This window comes from Marmota marmota, unplaced genomic scaffold, assembly GCF_001458135.2.
Source record: "Marmota marmota marmota unplaced genomic scaffold, marMar, whole genome shotgun sequence".
Taxonomy (NCBI): Eukaryota; Metazoa; Chordata; class Mammalia; order Rodentia; family Sciuridae; genus Marmota; species Marmota marmota.
Window position 1 is genome coordinate 27,873,381 of NW_026000082.1, and position 25,339 is coordinate 27,898,719.

The 25,339-nt window shown below is 36.8% G+C and overlaps 1 protein-coding gene across 1 annotated transcript in view; it reads left to right on the forward strand.

The window, feature by feature from the left end:
• Positions 1-25,339, forward strand: part of Clspn (claspin) — a 35,972-nt gene that overhangs the window by 4,909 nt on the left and 5,724 nt on the right. Inside the window, exons 2-17 of the mRNA XM_048815765.1 lie at positions 216-321; positions 1,120-1,565; positions 3,989-4,150; positions 5,553-5,618; positions 5,943-6,015; positions 7,268-7,376; positions 7,555-8,132; positions 13,983-14,174; positions 17,313-17,608; positions 18,885-19,063; positions 19,158-19,222; positions 19,965-20,164; positions 20,497-20,651; positions 21,432-21,658; positions 22,445-22,556; positions 24,907-24,982. Coding sequence (XP_048671722.1) covers positions 216-321; positions 1,120-1,565; positions 3,989-4,150; positions 5,553-5,618; positions 5,943-6,015; positions 7,268-7,376; positions 7,555-8,132; positions 13,983-14,174; positions 17,313-17,608; positions 18,885-19,063; positions 19,158-19,222; positions 19,965-20,164; positions 20,497-20,651; positions 21,432-21,658; positions 22,445-22,556; positions 24,907-24,982 — 3,042 coding nt within the window. The remainder of the gene's footprint in view (positions 1-215; positions 322-1,119; positions 1,566-3,988; positions 4,151-5,552; positions 5,619-5,942; positions 6,016-7,267; positions 7,377-7,554; positions 8,133-13,982; positions 14,175-17,312; positions 17,609-18,884; positions 19,064-19,157; positions 19,223-19,964; positions 20,165-20,496; positions 20,652-21,431; positions 21,659-22,444; positions 22,557-24,906; positions 24,983-25,339) is intronic.

Below are 25,339 nucleotides of genomic sequence, written 5' to 3' on the forward strand. Positions count from 1 at the left end.
GTGGGTGGGTGGGTGTGTGGGTGTGTTTTGAGATGGGGTCTTGCTGTGTTGCTTAGGCTGGTCTTGAACTCCTTGAATCCATGGGACCTTCCTTCCTACCTCAGCCTCCTGAATAGCTAGAACTACAGGCACACGCCATTGTGCCCAGCTCTTGGTATGTACTTGGACCTTTCAGTCACCTCCTAGTTAATGCAAAGCTTGTTTTCATTTTTTAGGTTCATTTAGAAATTAATGATCTAAAACTCATTTCACAAGAAGCAGACAGTCCTTCTGACAGTGGACAAGGCAGCTGTGAAACAACTAGGTCCTTGAGTGAAAAAGGTTTGTAATATTTAGTACTTTAATTTTAGGAATAGAGTGTGGGAGCCTGGGTTATAATGGATTATATTAACTTCGTTATTGTCTTGACTTATTGAATTATTACTTATTAAGTTATTAATAAATCAGTTATTAATAATTAATAAGTCAATTATTACCATGTCTGTTGTTTATTATAAAAGCAAAAATAATAAATAATAGTGCTTATGTCTTTTTGAAAATATTCCTTTTTGTTATATTGCTGAATTTGTAAAATATCCAGTAGCTATCACACTGCCTGGTTAAATGCATTTATCCTTTAATAAAAGTATTTTTAACAAGTACCAGAAGGATTAGAACAATTTTACACATTGTAAATATATATAATTACATTTTTCAGCCAGAGGCATTTCTCTTAAGAAAATGTTTTTCAAAATATATTTTTAGATATGCTTTGCTACAATATGTTCTTAATGATAGTTATATAATTTCACAAGGAGATATATCACTTGTATAATTGAATATATTTTTGAGTGTAGTGGGACTAAGAGGAAGGTCAATTACTTGTATACTTTTCTTTTTTCAGCACTTGGAATCGTACCCATGGACACTGTACCACTGAGCTACATCCCTAGACCTTTATAAAGAAATTTTTTTTTTTTTTTTTAAATTTTTTATTTTGAGGTAGGGTCTTGTTAAATTGCTAAGGCTGACCTTGAACGAGATCCTCCTACCTCAGTCTTCCCTTGTTGCTGGTGTTATAGACATGTACCACCAACCCTAGCTGGTTGTATACCTTTAAAAATATTGTTTTTCTTTCAGATTCAGATGAAGAAATATTTGTGAGTAAGAAATTGAAAAGCAAGAAGGTGCTACAAGACAGTGATTCTGAAACAGAATACACAAATGTCTCTCCAGAAAAAACTACCTATGACAGTGCTGAGGAAAATAAAGAGAATTTATATGCTGGAAAAAGTGGAAAAATTAAAAGGGTTTACAAAACTGTGGCAGACAGTGATGAAAGTGATATGGAGGAGTCTTCGTATCAGGAAACTCTTGAAACCCAGGTGACATCTTGCTTAGAACTGAGTCTCCAATCTGGAAACTCTGTAGAACTTACCATCGGTAGAAAGATTTCCAAAAAGCCCATATGTGATAAAGAAGTAACAGAAGGAAAAACAAAAATAAAATCAAAGAGAAGACTTGAGAAAGAGGAGAGAAAGATGGAAAAAATTAGACGACTAAAAAGAAAGGAAATAAAAAATAAGGTATATTATTTTATTTTAAAACTCTGATGTAGTCTTTTCAAGGTTATTTTTAAGACATTTTTGTTTTTAATTGACACATAGTAATTGGACATAATTGTGGAATACCATGTGGTATTTTCATACATGTTTACAGTGTATAATGATCAGAGCAAGTGTTCTACCTCTGAGCTATGACCCCAGTCCCCCCAGGCCCTTTTATTTTTTATTTGAGACAGTCTCACTAAATTGTGAAGTCTGGCTTTGAACTTGTGATCCTACTGCCTCATCCTCCCAAGCTGCTGGGATTATAGGCATGTGCCACCATGGCCAGCATATCATCTTCAATATGTAGCATTTCTTTGTGTTAGGAACATTAAAAATCCTCTCCATAATTTATTTTGAAATATTCAATTAATAGTCACCCATAAATGTCCTATCTTCACTGATCTCCCACACCCTTCCCAGGTGCTGGGTAACACTATTCTAAGTTGGTGCAAATGACAGAATTTTATCTTTTTTATGGTTAAATAATGCCGTTGTGGATATATGCCATATATATGTATATTGTATGTATGTCGGGTACTGAGGATTGAACCCAGGGCCTCATCATACTAGGCAAGTACCCCATGACTGAAATATACCCACAACACTTTTTATTTCGTTTTGAAATAGGGTCTCACTAAGTTGCCCAGTCTGGTCTTGAATTTGTGATCCTCCTGCCTCAGCCTCCTGAGTAGCTGGTATTATAGGCATGTACCATTTCACCCAGCTACCATTTTCTTATCTATTCATTGAGATACTTTTTTCCTTTTGTTGTGGTGGGGATTAAACCCAAGGCTACCTCACACATTCTAGGCAAGTGCTCTATCACTAGCCTAAGATATACATTAGAGAGTCATTTGCTTTTTCTCACATAGAATAATGTTTTAGAAAAAATGGCTTTCAGTTATTAGGGTAGTTTCTGCACTCAGCATATAGCTTTGAATCGACTGCTTTGCATAGAGACTAATAGGATATGTGTTTTATTTATTCATTTATTTATATATTGGTACCAGGGATTGAACCCAGGGATACTTAACCACTGAGTTAAATCCCCTTCTCCCCCTTCTTTTTTAATATATTTTTTTAGTTGTCAGTGGACCTTTATTTTATTTTATTTATATGCAGTGATAAGAATTGAACCCAGTGCCTCACACATGCTAGGCAAGTTCTCTACCTCTGAGCTATGACCTCAGTTTTCCCAGGCCTTTTATTTTTTATTTGAGACAGAGTCTCACTAAATTCGAAGTTTGGCTTTGAACTTGTGATTCTACTGCCTAATCCTCCTAACCTGCTGGGATTATAGGTATGTGCCACCATGGCCAGCAGGATACACGTTTTACTTACTGTTGTGGAATGTAGAGGATGCTTACAAATAAACAAGTTTCTGATTTTCTTTGTGAGGACCTGAAGTAATTCATCCCTCATACCCCCAGTACTGGGAATTGTACCAGTGGGTGCTCCTACACTGAGTTATAGCCCCCAATCCTTTTATTTTGAGACAATCTCTTGCTAAATTGCCTGGACTGGCTTTGAAATGGGATCTTCCTGCCTCAGCTCCCTGAGTTGCTGGGATTCTAGGTGTGTACTACCATACCCTACCTTTTTTTTTTTTTTTTTTTTTTCTGTTGTACTGGGGAGTGAATCCAGGGCTGCTTAACCACTGAGGCACATCCCCATCCATTTTTTTTGTATTTAGAGACAGGGTCTCACTGAGTTGTAGTGCCTTGCCATAGCTGAGGCTAGCTTTGAACTCGGGATCCTCCTGCCTTAGCCTCCTGAGCCATTGGGATTATAAGCGTGCGCACCATGCCTGGCCCTTTTTGTTTTTTGTTTTGACAAGACCTCTACATTATGGAGGCTGGCCTTCAGTTTGTGATCTTTTTGCCTCAGCATGCCTGGCTGAAACGAGGATTTTTTTAAAAAATAGTTTTTAGTTGTAGATGGACACAATACCTTTATTTTTATTTATCTATTTTTATGTGGTGCTGAGGATCGAACCCAGTGCCTCACACATGCCAGGCAAGTGCTCTACCACTGAGCTACACCCCAGCCCAGGAGGATTTTTTAATGCATCCCTCAACCAAAGTTTGTTTGCTAAGAAAAATCATCCTTATGTTTTGTAATAAGTCAATAAGTAATTAGTTGACATTTCAAAAAATATTTATTAAGTTAATTTTGAGAAATTTAAAAAAAAAATTTTTTTTGAGAAATTATATAAAAAACTCACAGCTTGGACTTCAAAGGATATCTGGGTTCAGATCCAGTAAGAAGGTTCTAGAAGCTGTGTATTTGTCTGTTGATGAAAGCTGGGCTTTTTCTGCTTGATCCAAATTACCGTATATGTTGTGAAATGTTGGATTTTAAAATGATTGAATTATGTTTTTTCTTTATGCATTACCCAGGAAAATGATATAGAACATTCATTTAATGACAGTGGCTGTCTTCTTGCCGATAAAGACCTTTTTGAAACGGGTTTGGAGGAGGAAAATAACTCTCCACTGGAAGATGAAGAGTCATTAGAATCAATAAGGGCAGCTGTGAAAAACAAAGTAAAAAATCACAAGGCAAGTAAAACATGGTTACAGTAAGTTCTAACCAACTATTTCTAACATTAACATTTACTTTTTTTTTTTGAGAATTTTTTAATATATATATTTTAGTTTTCAGTGGACACAACATCTTTATTTATTTTTATGTGGTGCTGAGAATCGAACCCAGCGCCCCGCGCATGCCAGGCCAGAGCGCTACCGCTTGAGCCACATCCCCAGCCCTACTTTATTTTTTTGATTTCCAGTTGCAATTTACTTTCTCTCTTTCTTTCTTTCTTTTCTGGAGATTGAACCCAGGGGCACTTTACTACTTAGTCACATCCCCATCCCTTTTTATTTTTTATTTTGAGCAGGGTCTTGTTAAATTGCTTAGGGCCTCACTAAGTTGCTGAGGCTGGCTTTGAACCTTCGATCCTCCTCCTCAGCCTCCTGAGTTGCTGGGATTATAGGTATATACAACCATGCTCAGCTTTACTTTTTTTTTTAAATGAAGAAAATCACGTGTTGATGGGTTTCAGTTTTTTAGCTGTTAATTTTGGAAAACTGCAGTACAAATTATGTGCTAAATTGTTTGGTTATTACCCTTGTAGGAATGTTGAAGGAAGGCATGGGGATGTAGCTCAGTGGTAGATACTTGCCAAGTTTGCATGGAGTCCTGGGTTCTTTGATCCCCAGTATCATATACACAAAGCATAACTGCTCTTCGTAGGATTTTATTAGCTCTCTATAAATCATTGCCCCTCTTGAGAGAATTATGTAAGCAATGGTATAAGAAATGAGGATCCAAATTCCATTTGAAATATCTAATTTGTGCTCTGTATAGTGTTATGTGTATGTAATCCCAGCTACTCCAGAGGCTGAGGCAGGAGGATTGCAAGTTCAAGGCTAGCGTGGGCAATTTAGCAAGAGTCTGTCTTAAAATAAAAAATGAAAGGGGCTTGGAATATAGCTCAGTGGTACAGTGTCCCTGGGTTCAATCCCCAGTACTGGGGGAAGGAGACGTAATTTGTTTTCTAAGCATAATTGGATGCTGTATGTTTAAAATTTTCTATTTGATAGAGAATAAAAATAAAATTTTCTATTTGAGATTTATTATTAATGTAGCATAATGTAGTAAAAACATCCTCTGAGGTTTTTTTTTGCAAGGGGTACTAGAGATTGAACTCATGGACACTTAAACTCTGAACCACAATCCCAGCCCTTTTTATTTTTTTATTTTGAGATAGGGCCTCTCTAGCTTGCTTAGGGCTCACTAATTTGCTAAGGCTGCCTTTGAACTTATGATTCTCCTGCCTCAGCCTCATGAGCTGCTGGGATTACAGGTGTGTGTCACCATGCCCAGCTTGGGTTTAGTTTTTATTCTCACATTTAAAAATGAAGTTAAAATCTTTTAAATGAATTTTAAAATCTTTTTCAGAAAAAGGAAGCATCTTTAGACTTGCAACAAGAAGAGAGTGTGTTATCAAAAGGCATCATGAAGAAGGTAAAGTAGAGTCCTGTGTAGAAATTACATTGATCTCTTTCCACAGGAGATTGTGGGTTTCTCAAAGATAAATATTTTATCTTGTCTGTCTTATTTTCCTGATATTCAGCATATTGCTATGTACATAGTAGGAATACAAATATGGATTGGATTGAATTAATATTCTGAGACTTGTAAATAAATGTGCTCCTTGAGTTTATATTGTATTATTAGTGCTTACTGTTCCTTCTCCTTTTTTCTTGGAGAGAACAAACTCTAGAGGAATGAATAGCTGTCTTTCTGGACAACACCATTAATATAGTCTTACTTTTTGTTTTCTTTAAGGAAAGAAAGGCAGCCAAGTTAAGTAAGGAAGCATTAAAAAAACTGCATAGTGAGACTCAGCGCCTTATTCGAGGTAATGCAAACTACTAGGGTGAAGTTTAAGGAAAAATTACAATTTTTTTTGTAAGTTCAACTGGATGTCAGGGTTGTTGTTTTTTTTGTTTGTTTTCTTTTCCCCACTCCTAATATAATATGAACTCAGATAATTATATCAAGTTTAGAATTGATCTTCATGAGTAGCCATCGTTCTAAAGCCTTTAGAACATTAATGTAAACTGAGAAAACTTCTAAAATTATAATGGAGGTAAGGAAGAAACTTTTTAATATAAAAAGGTCACTTTGGGGGCTGAGGTTGTGGCTCAGTAGTAGAGCACTTGCTTAGCATGTGCGAGGCACTAGGTTTGATCCTCAGTACCACATAAAAGTGAATAATTTTTTTTTTAAAAGTATCTTTTAAAAAAAAAAGTCACTTTGTTATGCCTTTTATCTGGTTGAACATCAATGCTCTTTAAAATCCTGTTCTTTCAAGTACAAATGCTTGTGTTTACAGAGTATTTACAGTTTCAGTCTTATCCCTATATTTTGAGGCCCAATGGCTGTCTGGTTGCAATAGTGATCAAAGATAATGACACAACAAAAAGGAAAGCCCTGCTTGGACCTGTCCTCCACTTCCCTTGGAGTGCTAAAGACAGCCTGGCCTTCATTGTAATAAATGGATCTTGATTAACAAATGACTAGGTCACTGTTTTCTATGGGGACCAGTTAGAACTTGGCAGTTTTGGCTGCTGCCTATATATTCTATGTTCTGAAAATTTCTTTGAATAATGACTTGCAACAAAAGGCTGAGACAATACCAGGAAAAAACTTTTTAATGGTTGTCTATGCATTGATTACATCTGGATCCCTGTAGCAGGATTTTTTGTTTTGTTTTTTAATACAAGGACTTGCTTTGTTACTTAAGCTTCTGGGCTCAAGCAATACCCCAGATGTCCTCCTGAGGAGCTGGGACTATGCCCTGCACTCAGCTTAGAAGATTTTCAAATATATAAAATTTTAGGCCCCACAAAGATTCTGATTCAATAAGTTATCGGAGCTAAGAATCTGTATTTCTTAAAAACTTCCAGGATTGTTTTGATTATAGTTAAACTTAAAAGCCACTGGTCTTCAAGGAGCTCTTTTGTAGTCAGCTCCTGCCTATGTTAGAGGCAGGATTTTTTTTTCTATTTCTGGTGATAGATTTGGTTCTAGTGTTTTGTTAACTGAATATGAAGTTACATTTCAGAATATACAGTGTATATATTTGCTTGTTCTGTTCCATTTTCTAGAATCTGCACTTAATCTTCCGTATCATATGCCTGAGAATAAAACTATTCATGATTTCTTCAAACGTAAACCCAGGCCCACCTGCCAGGGAAATGCCATGGCACTTCTGAAGTAAGAGCCCTCTTTTCTTGTTGATTATATTCTTCATGAACACTCAGTTTTGTGGCAAATATCTGGTGTAAAAAGTTCGGATTCCCCACTCTCTTTAAGCTGATTTAACTTATTATATTCTAAGGGATGGGAATGTTTTAAGGTAATTTTAAATTCCAGCTCTTTTTCCCTTCTCTAGGTCATCAAAGTATCAGCCAAGCCATCACAAAGAAATTATAGACACTACAAATATAACTGAAATGAATGGTGACCACCATAGCAAAGATTCTGAGCACACAACTGGTGCAGAATATGAAAGAGAAATTAATGCATTTACTGTGGTTTCAAAAGAACCTGAAATCACTACTCGGTCAGATGAAGCTTGCAGTAAAGATCTGATAAGAAGTGAAGAAGTAGCAGTTCTGGAGAAAAAGAAGCAGAGTGATGCTAGATCTTCACCTGGGGACAGCTCAGTGTCACAGGAGGAAAGCAGCCTCCTTAGGAACAAGGCCAGTGAGGAGTATCAGATTGGAGGGCTAGTGGCATCTGAATCTCATGCCCTGGAGGGAGTAGATGACCTGAAACAGACTGAAGAAATAGAAGAGAAAGTGGAAGAACCCATGCAGCAAACTAAATCGGCAGTTGTGCCACCTGAAAAAGTTCGAAAATTCACTCTGGATAGACTTAAGCAATTAGGAGTAGATGTTTCCATTAAACCACGGCTGGGTGCTGATGAAGATTCCTTTGTGATACTTGATGAACCTGGAACCAACAGAGGTAATGTTTTAAATTGTGGGGAGTTGCCTTGAAGTGACACTTACCTTGGCAGCTTTCTATTTTTTGCCTCTGTGGAGGACAGGGAATGAAGGAAAAGCCAATAATTACACATGATCTTATTCTACAGAGGTAAAAGATAGGGAGAGAATTCCACTTAGATAAATTCAGTGGAATATCAGAATGTTTTAAACCTTTAAAATGGAAGTCTGTGTTTTGGAATTTAAGAATTTTTTATAGCCTTTGCAATCTGAATGCCTAAATTTTTCTATGATCCTATATCCTTCAAATGTAAACCCAGGCTCACTGGCCAGGGAAATGCCCTGGCATTTCTGAATTAAGAACCTCTTTTCCTTATTCTTAAGTCATTCATAAAAACATTTTTCAGTTTTTTACAATGAAAGAGAAACATTTTGGTTCACTTAAATTGTCTGTCAAACTGAATTTTTTTTTCTACTCATTCAACAAATATCTACTACCTGCAAGATGCTGTTGAGCAAAGCAATTTACCCCGACACTTATCTTACACTTGAGATGCATACATAGTCTAGCATCAGAGATAAGAAGTACTCAAAAAAACAGTAATACAAGGGAGAAAGTTGTGACATCTTTCATAATGAACCTGTAAGTTGTCCCTTGGTATTGGAAGGGAATTGATTTTTCCCATCCCCAACCAAGGATATCCAAATCTGCCAATGCTCGAGTCTTGTAAATAAAATTACATATTTGCATCTAACCTATGACATGGTTCCCAAGTACTTTAAATCATCTCTAGATTATTTGTGATAATATATAAATGCTCTGTAAATAGTTGTATTGTTTAGGGAATAAGAACAAGAAAAAGTTTATACATGGTTAGTACAGATGCAATTTTCAAGTTTTTTCGAGCAGAGCTTGGTTGAATCTGCAGATCCAGAAAGAACCTCTGGATATATAGAGCTATCATCAATAATTGGAAAAAAATTAAATAACACAAAGAAAAGGGAAAAGTATTCTTTTCTGAAATAAACATTTAGAATAAAATGCTATGGAAATTCAGAGGAGGGATGAGTTTCTTCCAAGGGTGGTTAAAGGAAGGCTTGGGGAGTAGGCAGATGTAACTACTTGTTCCCTGCCTTCCCTTTATACTATGAGTTGGAAATCTCCTGCCTTGTGCTCTTTTTTATCCCTAGTGTTTTCTTAGTGGAAGAGACATTGTAGGCATTTGTACTTATTGAACAGATGAATGATCCCTTCCACACTGAATTTGGGTATTACCACAAATTGAGTTGGGTGTTCCCTCCTCTGTGTTGAGGCAGCATGACATAGTGGTTGTAGGTTTAGACTATAGTAAAACCAGGGTTTGAATATGGTTTATACTAGGAATTGTTCAACCTTAGATATGCTTATTTAACCTTTCCAATCCATCTTTTAAAAAAAAAAATGAAATAAGAGGTATATGCCTCATGGGCTATAGTAATTTTTATTGACATAATTCAAATGGATAGCATAAAGAACCACTCAAATAGTGGTTACTGCTTCAAATTATTTACACTAAGACCCTCCTTGATTAAACAGATTTTTGTTGATAGGTGCTGTGTCAGCCACTATGTCTGCTGTGTAAAATATGCTCAGTGAGTCTTTGTTGGTTGGATGGACTTGGTAGAGTTAGAGAGAAGGACATTCTTGGAAAGGAAAGAAAGGGTTCCTCATGGTGCATATTGGGAGGAGGTGAAAGTCAGTTTGGTTGGAGCTGGAGATGTGGAGGGGTTATGTAACAGAATTAGCTTAACTTCATTAGAAGCTTGAATATGAGCTGCTTCCCAGAACATTAATGGAAGAACATGGGACTAGAAGTTATCAGTTCTAGAATAAGAAAAGTAGACCAATAATTTCTTGTTATTTTATGAGACACGGCTAAATTTTGTTATGTGAGATTAAAAGTTACCTAAACTGTTTTGGACTGAAAGAAAAGACTTTTTGGGGGGTACCTACTCTATTTCATACCTTTTTTTATATGTGAGGTACTGGGGATTGAACCCAAGGCCTTGTATGCTAAGCTATATCCCCAGCTCTCCTGGGGATATTTTATTTTATTTTGAGACAGGGTCTCCTTAGGTTGTCAAGGCCAGCCTGAACCTTGTCATTCTCCTGTCTCTACCTCTTGAGTAGCTGAGATTGTAGATACACACTGCTATGTCTAACTACCATAATAAGAGGTTTTTGTTTTTGTTTTTGTACCAGGGATTGAACTCGGGGACACTTAACCACTGAGCCACATCCCCAGACCATTTTTTATTTTTTATTTTGAGACAGGGTCTCGCTAAGTTGCTGAGGCTTCCCTTGAACTTATGATCTTCTTGCCTCAACCTCCAAGTTGTTGGAATTACAGGCATGTGCCACCATACCCAGGAACAGAAGACTTATTAGTTATGTTTCTTAATTTTCATAGCCTCAGGTATTATTTTGCAAGATGAAGAAGCAGGCTCAAAGAGGTTGAATAATTTTTCTAGCACTATACTTGGCTTGTTTAAGAACCTAGCACAATGCCTGCCACATATTGGACACTTATTTTTAACTCAAAATATGTTTTCCTTTAGAAATAATTGACATGGGGGCTGAGGATGTGGCTCAGCAGTAGTGCTCTTGCCTGGCATGCACGATGCCTTATGTGTGATCCCTAGCACCACAAAAAGAAAGAAAATTGAAATTGATGTGAGCTGGGCATAGTGGTGAACCCCTGTAATCTCAGCGACTCAGGAGGCTGAGACAGGAAGATCACAAGTTCAAGACCAGCCTCAGAAATTTAGCAAGGCTATAAGCAACTTAGTGAGACCCTGTCTCAAAATAAAAAATAGAAAGGGCTAGGGTTGGGGTAAAGTAGTTAAGTGCCTGCCCCTGGATTAAATCCGTGGTACCAAAAGAAAAAAGAAATTGACATGAAAACTGGTTTCTACTTGAGGCTTTTCCATGATATTCTGTATATGAAGTTAAAACCATCATTCATTTATTCATGCAATAAGTTGCAATAAGCTTTTTCTTATTTAGCACTATGTTGGGTACTGTGTATGCAAGTAAGACATAGTTCCTACTTTCAAGGAAATTAAAGTGTAGTAGGAGTGATAGGTACTAGGTAAACAGACTATTAGAATCCTAAATGGTAAGTACTATGACAAAGGTATGCCTTTGTGAAGGTAAGCCTAGAAGAAGTGTAGCATACTTGGATTAGGTAGTCAGGGGAGCTTCTGAAAGGAGTGAAGTCCTGAAAACTGAGGAGATACTAAGGCAGAGAGGGATAGCTTTTTTGGTGGAGAGGACAGAATTGCAAAAGACAGATATAATAGAAATAGACAGATATAATAGAAAGCACTGAAAGTTCTGGCTGGTAAAAATGACAATTTCAAGGGGATTGGTGACTAGAGCCTAGATCCTGCAGGACTTTTAGGCCATGCTAGGAGTGTGGATTTTTTAGCCTTTTCTTAGTGGGGGACCATTGAATAGTTTTTAGCATGGGAAAGGACCCAATCAGATATGCATTTGAGGAAATTCAATCAGGTAACTGGTGTGGAAGACACATTGGAAGGGGTTTAGAGCAGAAACATTAGAATCAACTATTTCTTTTTTCTTTTAAGAGAGAGAGAGAGAATTTTTTAATATTTATTTTTTAGTTTTCGGTGGACACAATATCCTTATTTTATTTTTATGTGGTACTGAGGATCGAACCCAGCACCCCGCGCATGCCATGCGAGCACATTACTGCTTGAGCCACATCCCCAGCCCTAGAATCAACAATTTCTTTCCTCATATGGAGTAAGGTTTCCATGGGAAAATGCAGTAAGTTCAAACTTTGTGGCGTGTGAAACATTACTTATGTGTCTTAAATAGCCTAGGGGGTAATTTCTGTTTCTAATTCCTCTACTCTCTGGACAGAACAATGGAAATAAGAATTCTAGACCAAGTTCCTGGTATAGTCTTGATCTGGAGCAGAGATATTTCACTTGAAGAAGAGATGAGAGGTTCTAGGAAAAAATTGATGGAGGGAGAGGGGTTTGAACCTGGCTTTTAGGATGAGGAAGGTGATTAAGTCTTAAAATAAAGGGTAAAGGAAGCAGTTGCTGTAGTGGATTGAGAGATGAAAAGCCTTGAGGCTGTTCACTTTCTCTAGTTATAAATGAGAATAACTTCTGCCTCATTATTTTAGGTCCTGAGTAATCTTCCTGCTCACCCATTTCTTTTGTTCTATTGGCATCAGTAATGATCTGCCTATTTTCTGCTCCCTTTCCACTGCGGCCACCTGTTGGTTCCAACTTTACTGATCACTTCAAAACAGGAGACAGACTTACTACTTCTCTCCCTTTTCTTTTGTTTGTAATGTAAACATACCATTCTTTGGAGTTAGGTTTTGCTGCTAATAATGTTAGGGACTCAGGATAAAAATATAGATACCAATCACTAAACTACTAAAGTGATTTGAGTACATTTTAAAATTTTAACCAGCCATGTGCAATGATCCATGCCTGTAATTGCAGTTACTTAGTAGACTGAGACTGAGGCAGGAAGATTTTAAATTCTTGAAGTTGTCAGCCTACTGAGACCCTGCCTTAAAGTAAAAAGGACTGGAGATGAAGCTTACTGCAGAGTACTTGGCTAGCATGTGTGAGGTCCTGGATTCTGTTCCCAATATCACCTCCCACCAAAAATATTTAATAATAATTAACCAAACTTTGAAGTCTTAAGTCATTACCATGAAAGAGAGAAACCCACATGAAAATGTCCAATGTCCCTCATCCCCAAAAGGAGCTTTTTTTTTTCCTTTATGATATCTTTATAACTGCCAGATCTTACCAGCTAGCGCTCTCAGTACAGACCCCAAATTCCACAGTGGTATAAAGTGTTCAGCAGAGTGGGTATAGGAATGGTGCTAGGTAGCAGCGGTTGGCTGAGGGAAAAAGGAGAAGAAAATTGTAAGAATAGCAACAAGGAAGAGAATAAAGGCTCTATTGTGCTAGAGCACTGAGCTTGCTGCACCCATTTATATATCAGTTGGGTGTGTGATACAGAGGCCACCAGTAAGTGGAATAGTTATAGCAGTCCATTACTTACTTTCTGATTGTGCCACTTGTGTGTACTAGTTTAACCAAGAAAACCCCTTTTTTTCCTAGCCCGCTACTGAGTTATATCACTGACTAGATTGTCATTTTCTCCCCCTGCATTTTTTTTGACATTGCCCATATGTAGTCAGATTGCCAATAGTGAAATGTTCAAAGTAGGGAATTGAAGAAATAAGATGAAATTGGGCACAGTGGTACACACCTGTGATCCCAGTGACTTGGGAGGCTGAGGCAGGAGGATTGCAAGTTCAAGGCCAACCTCAGCAATTTAGCAAGTGCCTGCCCCTGGGTTAAGACCTTTAGTAACTTAGTGAGACCTTGTCTCAAATTTAATAAATAAATAAATGAGGGGCTATGGATATAGCTCAGTAATAGAGTACCTCTAGGTTCAATCCCCAGTATGGGGAAAAAAAAAAAAAGAGAGAGAGAGAGAGAAAAGAATAAAAGAAAAAAGATGGAAAGTTAAGAATTAGATATTTCTTTCTATCAGCTTAATGCTTATAAGAAGAATTGCTATATATTTAGAACTTGTAAGCAGTTGTAAATTTCTATCTTAAAAATCTCATTTTTGAAATATTGAGGAAGAATGTTAAGTTGTATGAATTTGATGCAGGTGTTAGCAACAAAGGGGTTTCTCTTTGTGTGTATGATTTTTTTCTTTAACACTGTAGAGCAAAAGACTTACTTATAATTCTTAATAGGAATCTTGAAGGAAAGAGCTTGAACATGGCAAACTGACCGACTTATTTGCATTTGGGTTTAGAACTGGAAGCCTTAAAGCAGCGTTTCTGGAAGCATGTTAATCCAACAACCAAGCCCAGGGCTGGCCAAACAGTGAAAGTGAACATCATAGTGAAAGACTTGAGTACTGATGGAAGGGAAGAGCTAAAGGCAGATGTGGTACCTGTGACTTTGGCAGCTGAGAAACTGGATGGAGCAAGCCACACAAAACCAGGTATTTTGAGTTTTCATAGCTATTGAAGATCCTATAATGAAAGGTTATAGAATCTTTTTCCTTGGAGACTTTGGAGATTGGATAGCAATATCTCAGTAGGATTCATATACAGCACATCTAGAAGTGTGGGGTGAGAAAATGACTTTATTTCTTAAACTAGCATTTGTCAAAAGCTTATTGCTGAGCATGTTAGCACACACCTGTAATCCCAGCTACTCAGGAGAGTGAAGCAGAGGATTGCAAGTTTAAGGCCAGTCTCAACAATTTAATGAGATCCTATCTCAAAATAAAAATAAAAAGGGCTGGGATGTACCTTAGTGGTAGAGTACCTTTGGTTCAATACCAATATTTAAAAAAGAAAAAAGAAAGAAGGAAAGAAATATTCACTATACAAAAATAAAAACATAGAGGGGGCTAGGGCTGTAGCTCAGTGGTAGATTGCTTGCCTTGCATGTGTAAGGCACTGGGTATGATCCTCAGCACGACATATAAATAACTAAATAGATAGACAAATAGTAGATAGATAGATAGATAATGTATTTTGTCCATGTGCAACTAAAAAATAAAAATAAAAAAGATTTGTAGTTTATTTAAAAAATAAATACATAGAAAGGATAAACAAGAAAAGTAATCTTCTATCAGATACAAATTCTATAACTATATTGTTTATCTGTCCATTAAACTCATTTCTTTTCATATATGTGTGTGTTGAAAACAAACAATTCCCAGCCCCACCAAGAAAAAAGAAAACAGGAACACCAATAGTAGGCTGGAGATGTAACTCAGTGGTAGAATGCTTGCCTAGCAGGTACAAGGCTAAAGGTTTGATTCCCAGCACTGGGAAAAAAGTAAATAAATAAAAAGGAAACAAACAAATGAACTAAAATAATAGTGTGATCATCCCATGCATTCTGCTTTATAATCTACTTTTTTGTTCTAACAATGTATTGGAAACAGGTCTATTATTCCTACCTCCACCTTGAAAACACAAGTAATATATCACATGGAAATAATTTAATTTAAAACACTAGGAAAAAGGTATTATATGAAAAATTATTCTCCCCAAAGGTGACTGTTAATAATTCATGTATTCTTATAAGAAAAATTTTATGAATAATCCACTTTGTGCGTTTGTATGTGTCATTGGATATTCATTCTCTACCGACACTGTTCTAGCTGCTTTACATACTTTATCTTGTTTAATCCTCACAACCTGTGAAATAAATAATAATATCCTTGTTTTATGCATAGGGAAATTGATATGCAGAGCACTCAAAACACTTGCTCAAGTTTACATTGTTACTAAGTGGTAGAACCTGTAACCTAATCTACTCCAGGCTCAAATTCCCATTGTATTTCAATTGTTTGGTGGGGAAGGGTACTGGGGATTGAATTCAGGGGCACTTGAACACTGAGCCACATCTCTAGCCCTATTTTGTATTTTATTTAGAGACAGGGTCTCACTGAGTTACTTACTTAGTGCCTCACTATTGCTGAGGATGGCTTTAAACTCTTGATCCTCCTGCCTCAGCTTCAGGAGCCGCTGGGATCACGGGCATGTGCCCTTGTGCCTGGCTCACATTATATTTCTTTTCATGCTTTTTTAACACAACTTAATATTCCATTGAATGGATACAATATGGTTTGTTTAACCGTGGTCCTAGTGATATACATCATGATTGTTCCAGTTTTTGGTCATTGCATCCAATGTTGTCTCTTAGTACCATATATATGTATGTATGTATGTATATATATACTCTCTCTCTCTCTCTCTCTCTCTCTCTCTCTCTCTCTCTCTCTCTCTCTCACACACACACACACACACACACACACACAATTACATAATGGCCAGAAACTTCCACCTCTTCTCCATCTTCCTCAGAGTCATCTGAGGATGCAGAAATCCTTACAGTGGAATTACTGAGTCAGAATTTAATATGTGTCACTTAATTGTCCTTTAAAATGGTTGCACTAATTTACACTTTAATCATAGTAAGAATTTGTTTTCCCTTGTTTTTTTTTTAATATTTATTTTTTAGTTGTAGATGGGCACAATACATTTATTTTATTTTTTAATTTTTTTTTTTTTTTTTTTTTTTTATAGCTAAGCTTTTATTTATTTATTNTTACTTTTTATACTCGCACTCCTTTATTATTTTTTTTTTTTTTAAATATTTATTTATTTATTTATTTTTAGTTCTCGGCGGACACAACATTTTTGTTGGTATGTGGTGCTGAGGATCGAACCCGGGCCGCACGCATGCCAGGCAAGCGCGGTACCACTTGAGCCACATCCCCAGCCCCTTCCCTTGTTTTTTTTAAATATTTTTTTTAGTTGTAGATGGACACGGTACCTTTATTTTATTTATTTATTTTTATGTGGTGCTTCACATGTGTTAGGCAAGTGCTCTACCACTGAGCTACAACCCAAGCCCTCCCCTTGTTAATAATGGGTATTATAAATTTTTTTTAATTTTGTCAAATGTCAAAAATTATCTTATTTTTATTTGTTTTTAATTAGACATTAATTAAGCATTATTTTCACATTTTTATTAATGTTTATTTTTCTGTGGACTACCAGTCCATATCTTTTGTTGATTTTACTCTTGTTTCTTTTTCTGTAGGTAAGTTTATCAATGTTGACCATCATGGCTGCTGAGCCAGAGACTCTTAAAGCCCCATTCCCTCCTTTTACCCTCTTTCAAATGATTACTTTATAATCCCTGGGTGTAGAAATTTTCTTTGACACTTCGAATTATAATAATTTCTATGTGTTAGAATAACAAAAACCTAGGATACTAAGGTCTTTTCTTGTTATGTGTGACAGTACTAGGGATTGAACACAGGGACTTTATCACTGAGCTTAATCCCCAGCCCTTTATTTTTTTATGTTTTATTTTAAGTCAGAGTCTCACTCAGTTGTTGAGGCAGGCCTGGAACTTGAGATCCTCCTGCCTCAGCCTCCCAGGTCACCTGAATTATAGGTATGTGCCACCATGCCTGATGGATACTAAGGTCCTTGGTTTTCCTTTTGGGACATGACTAGAACACTTCTAGAGTTGCCTAAAATGCCTACTTAATTATTGGTTTATATAGTTGATCGTTATGTGTAAAGCATTTCAACGTATTTCTGTTCAGGTGAAAAGTTGCAGGTGCTAAAAGCTAAACTGCAAGAGGCAATGAAACTCCGAAGATTTGAGGAGCGCCAAAAGCGCCAAGCATTGTTTAAATTAGATAACGAAGATGGGTTTGAGGAAGAGGAGGAGGAGGAGGAAGAAATGACGGATGAGTCTGAGGAAGATGGAGAAGAGGAGGAAGATGAAGAGAAAGAAGCTGAGGAATTGGAGGAAGAGAAAGAAGTGGAGGGACTGGAGGAAGAGGAAGAGAAAGAAGCAGAGGAACTGGAGGAGGAGAAGGAAGAAGGCAATCAGGAGGTTTCTGGCCCTTATGTAATTTAGTAACTTGATCATAATGAATAAGAGAAAGAAAATCTGATATAAAAAAAAGTATAATAAGCATTTAAAATTGTATAAGGAATTTTAGCCATACGGAGATGGTAACTTATGTATACCTAAATCTTAGTACCTTTAGTTCTGTCAGCATCACTGAACACCTATAATTCACAGAGCTGAATCCTTGGCTTCTACTGGGTATGGTGGTGCATGCTGGTAATTCTAGCTGCTCAAGAGGCTGAGATAAGAGGAGTGAGAGTTCAAAGCCAGCCTCAGCAAAAGTGAGGCGCTAAGCAACTCAGTGAGACCCTGTCTCTAAATAAAATACAAAATAGGGCTGGGGATATGGATCAGAGGTTGAGTGCCCCTGAGTTCAATTCCTGGTACCCCCCAAAATAACTATAATAATGCTAATATTGAAAATGACTTTATATTAATATTAATTTTAACTTGTTTATTTGTTTTTCTCTATCTAAACTCAAAAGCCATCTTAATCTTAGTTGAGATGGAATAAATTATCAGGCAAGCAGAGGCCTTCTAAATTAATATCATTCTTTTGTGAAGAAAGTATTTATAGAAGGGCTTTCTTTTTTTTTAAGAGAGAGAGAATTTTTTAATATTTATTTTTCAGTTTTTCGGTGGACACAACATCTTTATTTTATTTTATTTGGTGCTGAGGATCGAACCCAGTGCCCCGTGCATACCAGGCAAGCGTGTTACCACTTGAGCCACATCCCCAGCCCCTAGAAGGACTTTTTGTCCTTGTTCTATAGTATTGTTTTCTGCCCAGGAAGAATAGGTGATTATATGATTGTTAGGTATGAAAAAGCTTTCTTGTTTTTATACTGGGTACTGGGGTTTCTTGAACTGTTCATTAATATTTAACCCTGGGTCAAAGAAAAAGAAAGCAATGCTAAGCTGGGCAGCATATCACACACAGTCTGTGTTTGGTTTGAGGTCAGTAGTCATCCTGCAATTGTAGTCTAATCATTTAACCTCTTATTACCTCAGGAAAATGATAATCAAGACTTCTTTCATAATCTTATAACAATTTGGGGAGGGTAAAAAGGTAAAATAGATATAAAAGAGCTCTAAAAGTGTTAAGGGGAAATTATGTTGATGATAATGGTCAAGTTTAGCTTTACAGATTTAAGATGTGACTTGTAACCAAGCAGCTTTATTTCAAATTAACAGTGAGATTTGCTTTTAAAGTTTTTAACTTGTATTATTCTGTTTTGGGGTGGCATGATTGGTAAAGAACGCAGAATTCCTTCTTGGTAGTGAAGATCTAGAACTCAAAGATGAGAAAGAAATGGACAAAGATAATATTGATGGCGGTAGTGAAATTGGCAAGTCCGTCGATCTTCTTTCTGTTCCCAAGCCTCTCTCATCAGATTCTACCTTACTTCTATTTAAGGACAACTCTTCCAAGATGGGGTAAGTAACCCTAAGGAAATATAAAATTCCTTGAATTTTCCCCTTTAGTAAGAAATAGGAACAGATACAAACAGTTTACCTTCTTATTTTATAGTTATTTTCCTACTGAAGAAAAGTCAGAAACAGATGAAAACTCAGGAAAACAGCCCAGTAAACTGGGTAAGTGATTCTTACACAGAACTTAACTTTGCTTTTGTCCTCCAACTTTGATAATTAATTACTACAGTCCCATAAAGGTTTTTTTTTTTTTTATCTTTGGTACCAAGGATTGAACTCAGGGGTATTCAACCACTGAGCCACATCCCTAGCCCTATTTTTGTATTTTATTTAGAGACAGGATCTCATGGAGTTGCTTAGCAGCCTCATTTTTTGCTGAGGCTGGCTTTGAACTTGTAATCTTCTGTTTTATCCTCTGGGATTATAGGTGTTTGCCACCTTGCCTGGCCAAAGTTTCCCTTTTTTTTAATCTAGAGACTTTCCAGTCTAACCTGTGGCAATGAGTTTATAAATTAGAATAATTTTCTTGGTCCCATTTTTGAAAAACTTACATAAATTTTCTTCATAGTGCACCATGGACATTTAATAGGCCCCTAGTGAATGCATGTTGATTGAGTGAAACACGAATTATTTCTATATGTAGGTCAAAGGAAGGTGTTTAATTAGAAAATGAGGAACGATTATAGGCATTAAGGCAGGGTGAGAAGAGAAATTTTAGGTGTCACTTAGCTCACAGTAATAAATATGACTATATAATGTATCATAGTATTGTAATTTAACTTAATGATTTGGAAGCTGTGACTCGAGGGGTTTGCCTATGAATTTTACCTGTTTCGTCTTTTTCCTAAACAATCCACCCTTATTTCTGTATTCTTGCACTTAAAAGATATTTCTCTTTCTTTAGATGAAGATGATTCATGTTCATTGTTAACAAAAGAGAGCAGCCACAATAGCAGCTTTGAGCTGATTGGCTCTACAATTCCATCCTATCAGCCTTGCAACAGACAAACAGGTCGAGGGACCAGTTTTCTCCCTATAGCAGGGGGATTCAGATCTCCTTCCCCTGGGCTATTTCGAACCAGTTTGGTCAGCTCAGCTTCTAAGGTAAGGTGGTAATAGTTTTTCTAATTTTCTCCTCCTTTTGCTTCCCACATTTCTAAATAAAGTGTGTCCCAGCCAACCAACTCCCACCTTCTTGGTACTGAGCTTATGTGTGTTCAGCTTTAAAAATCCACCCCCTTTGTGGATGAAATACAAGCTTCTTACTTTATTGGAGATATTTTTCTTTAGGCCTCTTTTTGCTATGCATTGTCCTTCTCAACTACAATTGCCTGAGAATATATGAAATATTGCAAATAGCAACTTCTGTTGTTGTCATGACACTGAATGACATTTCTGAAATGTTTTGTTAATGTTTGTTTTTGTTTTGGTGCCAGAGTTCAGGGAAACTGTCTGAGCCTTCACTTCCCATAGAGGATTCCCAGGATCTGTATAACGCCTCCCCAGAACCTAAGACACTTTTCCTAGGAGAAGGAGACTTCCAGTTCTGTTTAGAAGATGACACTCAGAGCCAACTGTTGGATGCAGATGGGTAGGTAGTTTTGTGTTTCTGTGGGTGGGAATGGTGCTGGGTACTGCTTAATTTTGTTTAAAAATAAAGTGAGCTTCTGTCACTCCATCTGTGCTTTCTCTTATGAGAAGGAGAAGGTATACAGACCATTAGTATTACATTCTACAAGTTTGAACAAAGTCTATCCAGAAAATAATGTAAATAACTCTTGCTGATATTCTGATCCTTTGATCTCTTCTTATTTGCAATACATAGATCTTGCATTAAAAGGGCATCAAATTTCTCTGTGTGCATACTGCTCTGTTAGGATTGTTGGGTAGGACTGAGAATTCATGAATTGGTGGCATGTTATTGGATATGATACCAGTTCTACTCTAGTATTATCTGAAAACAAAAATTATCCAATTATTCTTTACATTTTCCTTTTTTGGGGGAGATGAAGGTATGGAACCCAGGGTCACTTTACTACTGAGCTACATCCCCAACCCTTTTTATTTTATTTTTTTATTTTGAGACAGGGTCTCACTAAATTGCTTAGCTGCCTTGAACTTGTCTCAGCCTCCTGAATCACTGGGATTATAGGCATGCATGGCACCTGACTACACTTTACCTTTTGAATAGAACCTTATTCTTTAATGAAACTTCCCCTACCCTTTTTAGATTAGTATGAAGTTAGAATCTTTTGTTTTCTGGTTTGAAATTCAGCTTCTAACTGTGGTGTTGGATATGAATTCAGAGTTTTTCACCTATTGCTTTGCATCTTCTTTAGAAAATTTCTTACACTATTCTTTGTGCTTATAGGTTCTTAAATGTTAGAAACCACAGAAATCAGTACCAACCTTTGAAGCCTCAGTTGCCATTGGCCAGTATGGATGAGAATGCCATGGATGCCAACATGGATGAATTGTTGGATTTGTGTACTGGGAAGTTTGCATCTCAGTCTGAAAAATGTCAAAGCAGTAAGAGTGACAAGAAAGAGAACATGGAGGAACTTCTAAATCTTTGCTCTGGAAAATTCACTTCTCAGGGTAAATGTCCAACAGTAGGCAACAGGCTTACTATAGCCACATTTTTTTTCTTTTTTGCTCCATTTTTTTGGTGATACTGGGAATTGAACCCATAAGTGCTCTATCATTGAGCTACACTGCCAGCTCTTTTTATTTTTTGAGGCAGGGTCTCACAAAGTTACTGAGATTGGCCTTGAACTTTCAGTCCTTTTACCTTGGCCTTCCAAGTAGCTGGGATTATAAGTGTGTACACCATGCCCAGCTACCAGAGTCAAATATAATATTAAGTCAGTGTCATTGAAAAGAATCCATGAATCCTTAGGTGAAAATTTCCTAGAAAATAGGACTATGATGGAATCTTGCATGTTGTTAGAATTCACTGTGTAGTTCCTGACATTTAGATCTTTACTTTCTTAGAATGGTAAAGTGTCAATTTAAGACTGCTTTAGTTTTGTCCATATCATGTCATTTATGATTAATTTGTGTACAAAATTTAGAACAATGTCTGGGATGTAGTAAATTCCATATAAATGTTAACTTATTTTCTATCTATGCTCACATTCCCCCCAACACACACACCTTCTAGAATGTAAACTCTGTGAGAGAGTTGAGATCTATTTTGTTCATTACTGTTGCCCTGGTACTCAGCATATAGTAAGCATAAATATGGATTTGTTGAATGAATGGATGGTGAAGTTTTTGGCAAGTTTACCTTGGAACTGTATTGAGCTAGTATGTCTTTAGGTGGCTAGAAAAGAGGATAAAATTGTAATTTTTAGTAACAAAATTTTTTTCTTGTTGATGTAGATGCCTCCTCACTGACTCCGCTGGAATTGAGTAAGCAGGAAAAGGAGAACAGCATGGTTGATCCAATGGAAGAAGCGCTTGCTCTGTGCTCAGGTTCTTTCCCAACGGACAGGTGAGTCTCAGATTGGTGGAAATCTGAGAAGTCCTGGTCTTTTTGTAAAATCCTAGAATCAGGTTTTCTAGGTTTAGTAATAATTGATCGTCTTAGAGGCTTAATATCTTGTCAGAGAGTCTTACAGTGGATTTGAATTTATATTTGCATAGTAATGAAATTGTAATACTTTGAAAATTAGCACTTAAAAAGGAAGAAAAAAACATATGAAGATGCTTAACATCATTAGTAATTAGGGAAATGCAAATCAAAACCACAAGGAAGGGCTGGGGATGTGGCTCAGGGGTAGAGCACTTGCCTAGCATGTGAGAGGCACTGGATTTGATTCTCAGCACCACATATAAATAAATAAACAAATAAATAAGCAAACCACAAGGAAGTACTGACTTCATTGACTATGATAAAAAATAAATCAGTAGTGTTAGAGAATATAAAGGACGTGGAACCCTTGTGTCTTTTGGAGAGAATGTATAATAGTGTGGCTGCTATAGAAAGCAATATGATGATTCCCCAAAATTAAAAATAGAGCCAGGTACATTGGCACACACCTGTAATACCAGCAACTTGGGAGGCTAAGTCAGGAGGATTGTAAATTCAAGGCCATCTCAGCAATTTTGTGAGACTTTGTCTCAAAAAAACAACAACAACAAAAAGGGTGGGAGTATAGTTCAGTGGTATAGCACCTCTTGTTTCAATCCCCAGAAAAAATAAAATCATCATCATCATAAACAGAATTACTATCTGATCTAGTGATTCCCCATCTTAGTATAGACTCAAAAGAAGTGAGAACAAGGACTCATGAGATATTTATACACCCATGTTCAAAGCAGCATTGTTCACAATAGCCAAAATATGGAAGCAACCCCATGATCTATTGACATATGAATGGATAAACAAAATGTGGTATATACAATGACATATTTAACTTAAAAAGAAAAACATTTTGACACATGATACCACATGGATGGACCTTTAGGATATTATGCTGAGAACAATAAGCTAGTCAGAAAAAGAGAAATGCTGTTATGAGTCTGCTTATGTAAGGCACTTAGAGTAGTCAAATTCATAGAGGCAGAAAGTTAAATCATGGTTGCCAAGAGTTGGAAGGAGGAAGGAATGGAAAGTTGTTTGGGTATAGTTTCAGTTTTTATTTTTCAGTACTGGGGAATGAACCCAGAAGCACTGTAAAACTGAGCTACATCCTACCCTTTTTAATTTTTTTATGTTGAGACAGTGTCTCCCTGAGTTACTGAGGCTGGCCTCAAACTTGCAATACTCTTGCTTCATCCTCCCTAGCCACTAGGATTATAGACCTGTACCACCACCCCCATCCGAGTTTCAGTTTTAAAAGATGAAAAAAGTTTTGATTGTTTGAATAACAATGTAAATGTACTTAACACTACCAAATTGTATAGTTAAAAATGGTTAGGAGGCTAAATTTTATGTTATATGTATTTTATCACAATTAAAACATTTTTTAAAAGGCAAAATATCTATCTCTGGTTTGTTGAAGAGATTATTTGTGTTGATAAAATATTTTAAATTCTTAATTTAGCTTGTTGCTTGTAGTTTGCTTTCAAAACTTATTTATTGCTGGGCACAGTGGCTCTTACGCCTTTAATCCCAGTGACTTGGTAGGCCGAGGCAGAAGGATCACAAGTTTGAGGCCAGCCGCAGCAAGGCCCTGAGCTATCCAGGGAGGCCCTGTTTCAAAATAAAAAGGAATAGTGGATATAGCTCAGTGATAAAGCAGCGCTGGATTCAATCTCCAGTACCCCCCTCCAAAAAAAAAAAAAACCCACAAAAAAAACTTGTTTATTGGGGCTGGGATTGTGGCTCAGAGGGAAAGTGTTCACCTCGCATTTGTGCGGCACTGGGTTTGATCCTCAGCACCACATAAAAATAAAATAAAGATATTGTATCCACCTATAACTAAAAAAATAAATATTAAAAAAAAACTTCTTCTTGGGCTGGGGATGAGGCTCAAGCGGTATCGCGCTCACCTGGCATGCGCGGGGCGCTGGGTTCGATCCTCAACACCACATAAAAATAAAATAAAGATATTGTGTCCACCTAAAACTAAAAAATAAATATTGAAAAAAACTAACAAAACTTCTTTATTAATGCCATTTCCAGTGGCACACACCTATAATCCCAGTGACTCTGAAGACTGAAGCAGAAGGGTCACAAGTTCAAGGCCAACCTGGGCAATTTAGAGAGATCCTATATCAAAATAAATAATAAAGGGCTGGGGATGTAGTTCAGTGAAAGAGCGCTCTTGGGTTCAATCCCCAGAACCAAAAAAAAAAAAAAATTCTAACATCTATTGGTTCATTGATCTGCATTATAGGGAGGAAGAAGATGAAGAGGAAGAATTTGGAGACTTTCAGCTTGTCCCAAATGAAAATGAATTTGATAGTGATGAAGTGAGTATAACTGAACTCCATGTTTTGCTGCCCTTAGGAATTTTTTTCTTGTCTGAGTTCTTGAAAATCCTGAGTTTAGCATTTTATGAGATACAACAGTATCCCATAATGAGGCATGTGAGCATTTGTTTTTTGTTTGTTTTTGGTGCTGGGGATTAAACCCAGGGCCTTATGTTTGCGAGACAAGTACTCTACCAACTGAGATATAACCCTCAGCCCATGAGCAGAAGTTTCTAAATCCTATTTTTAATAATTTTTTTGTGTAAGGTCCTGGGAATTGAACCCAGGGCTTTATGCATGCTAGAGAAGCACTCTGCCACTGAGCAGTACCCCAGCCCCTAGGTGTTTTGTTTTGCT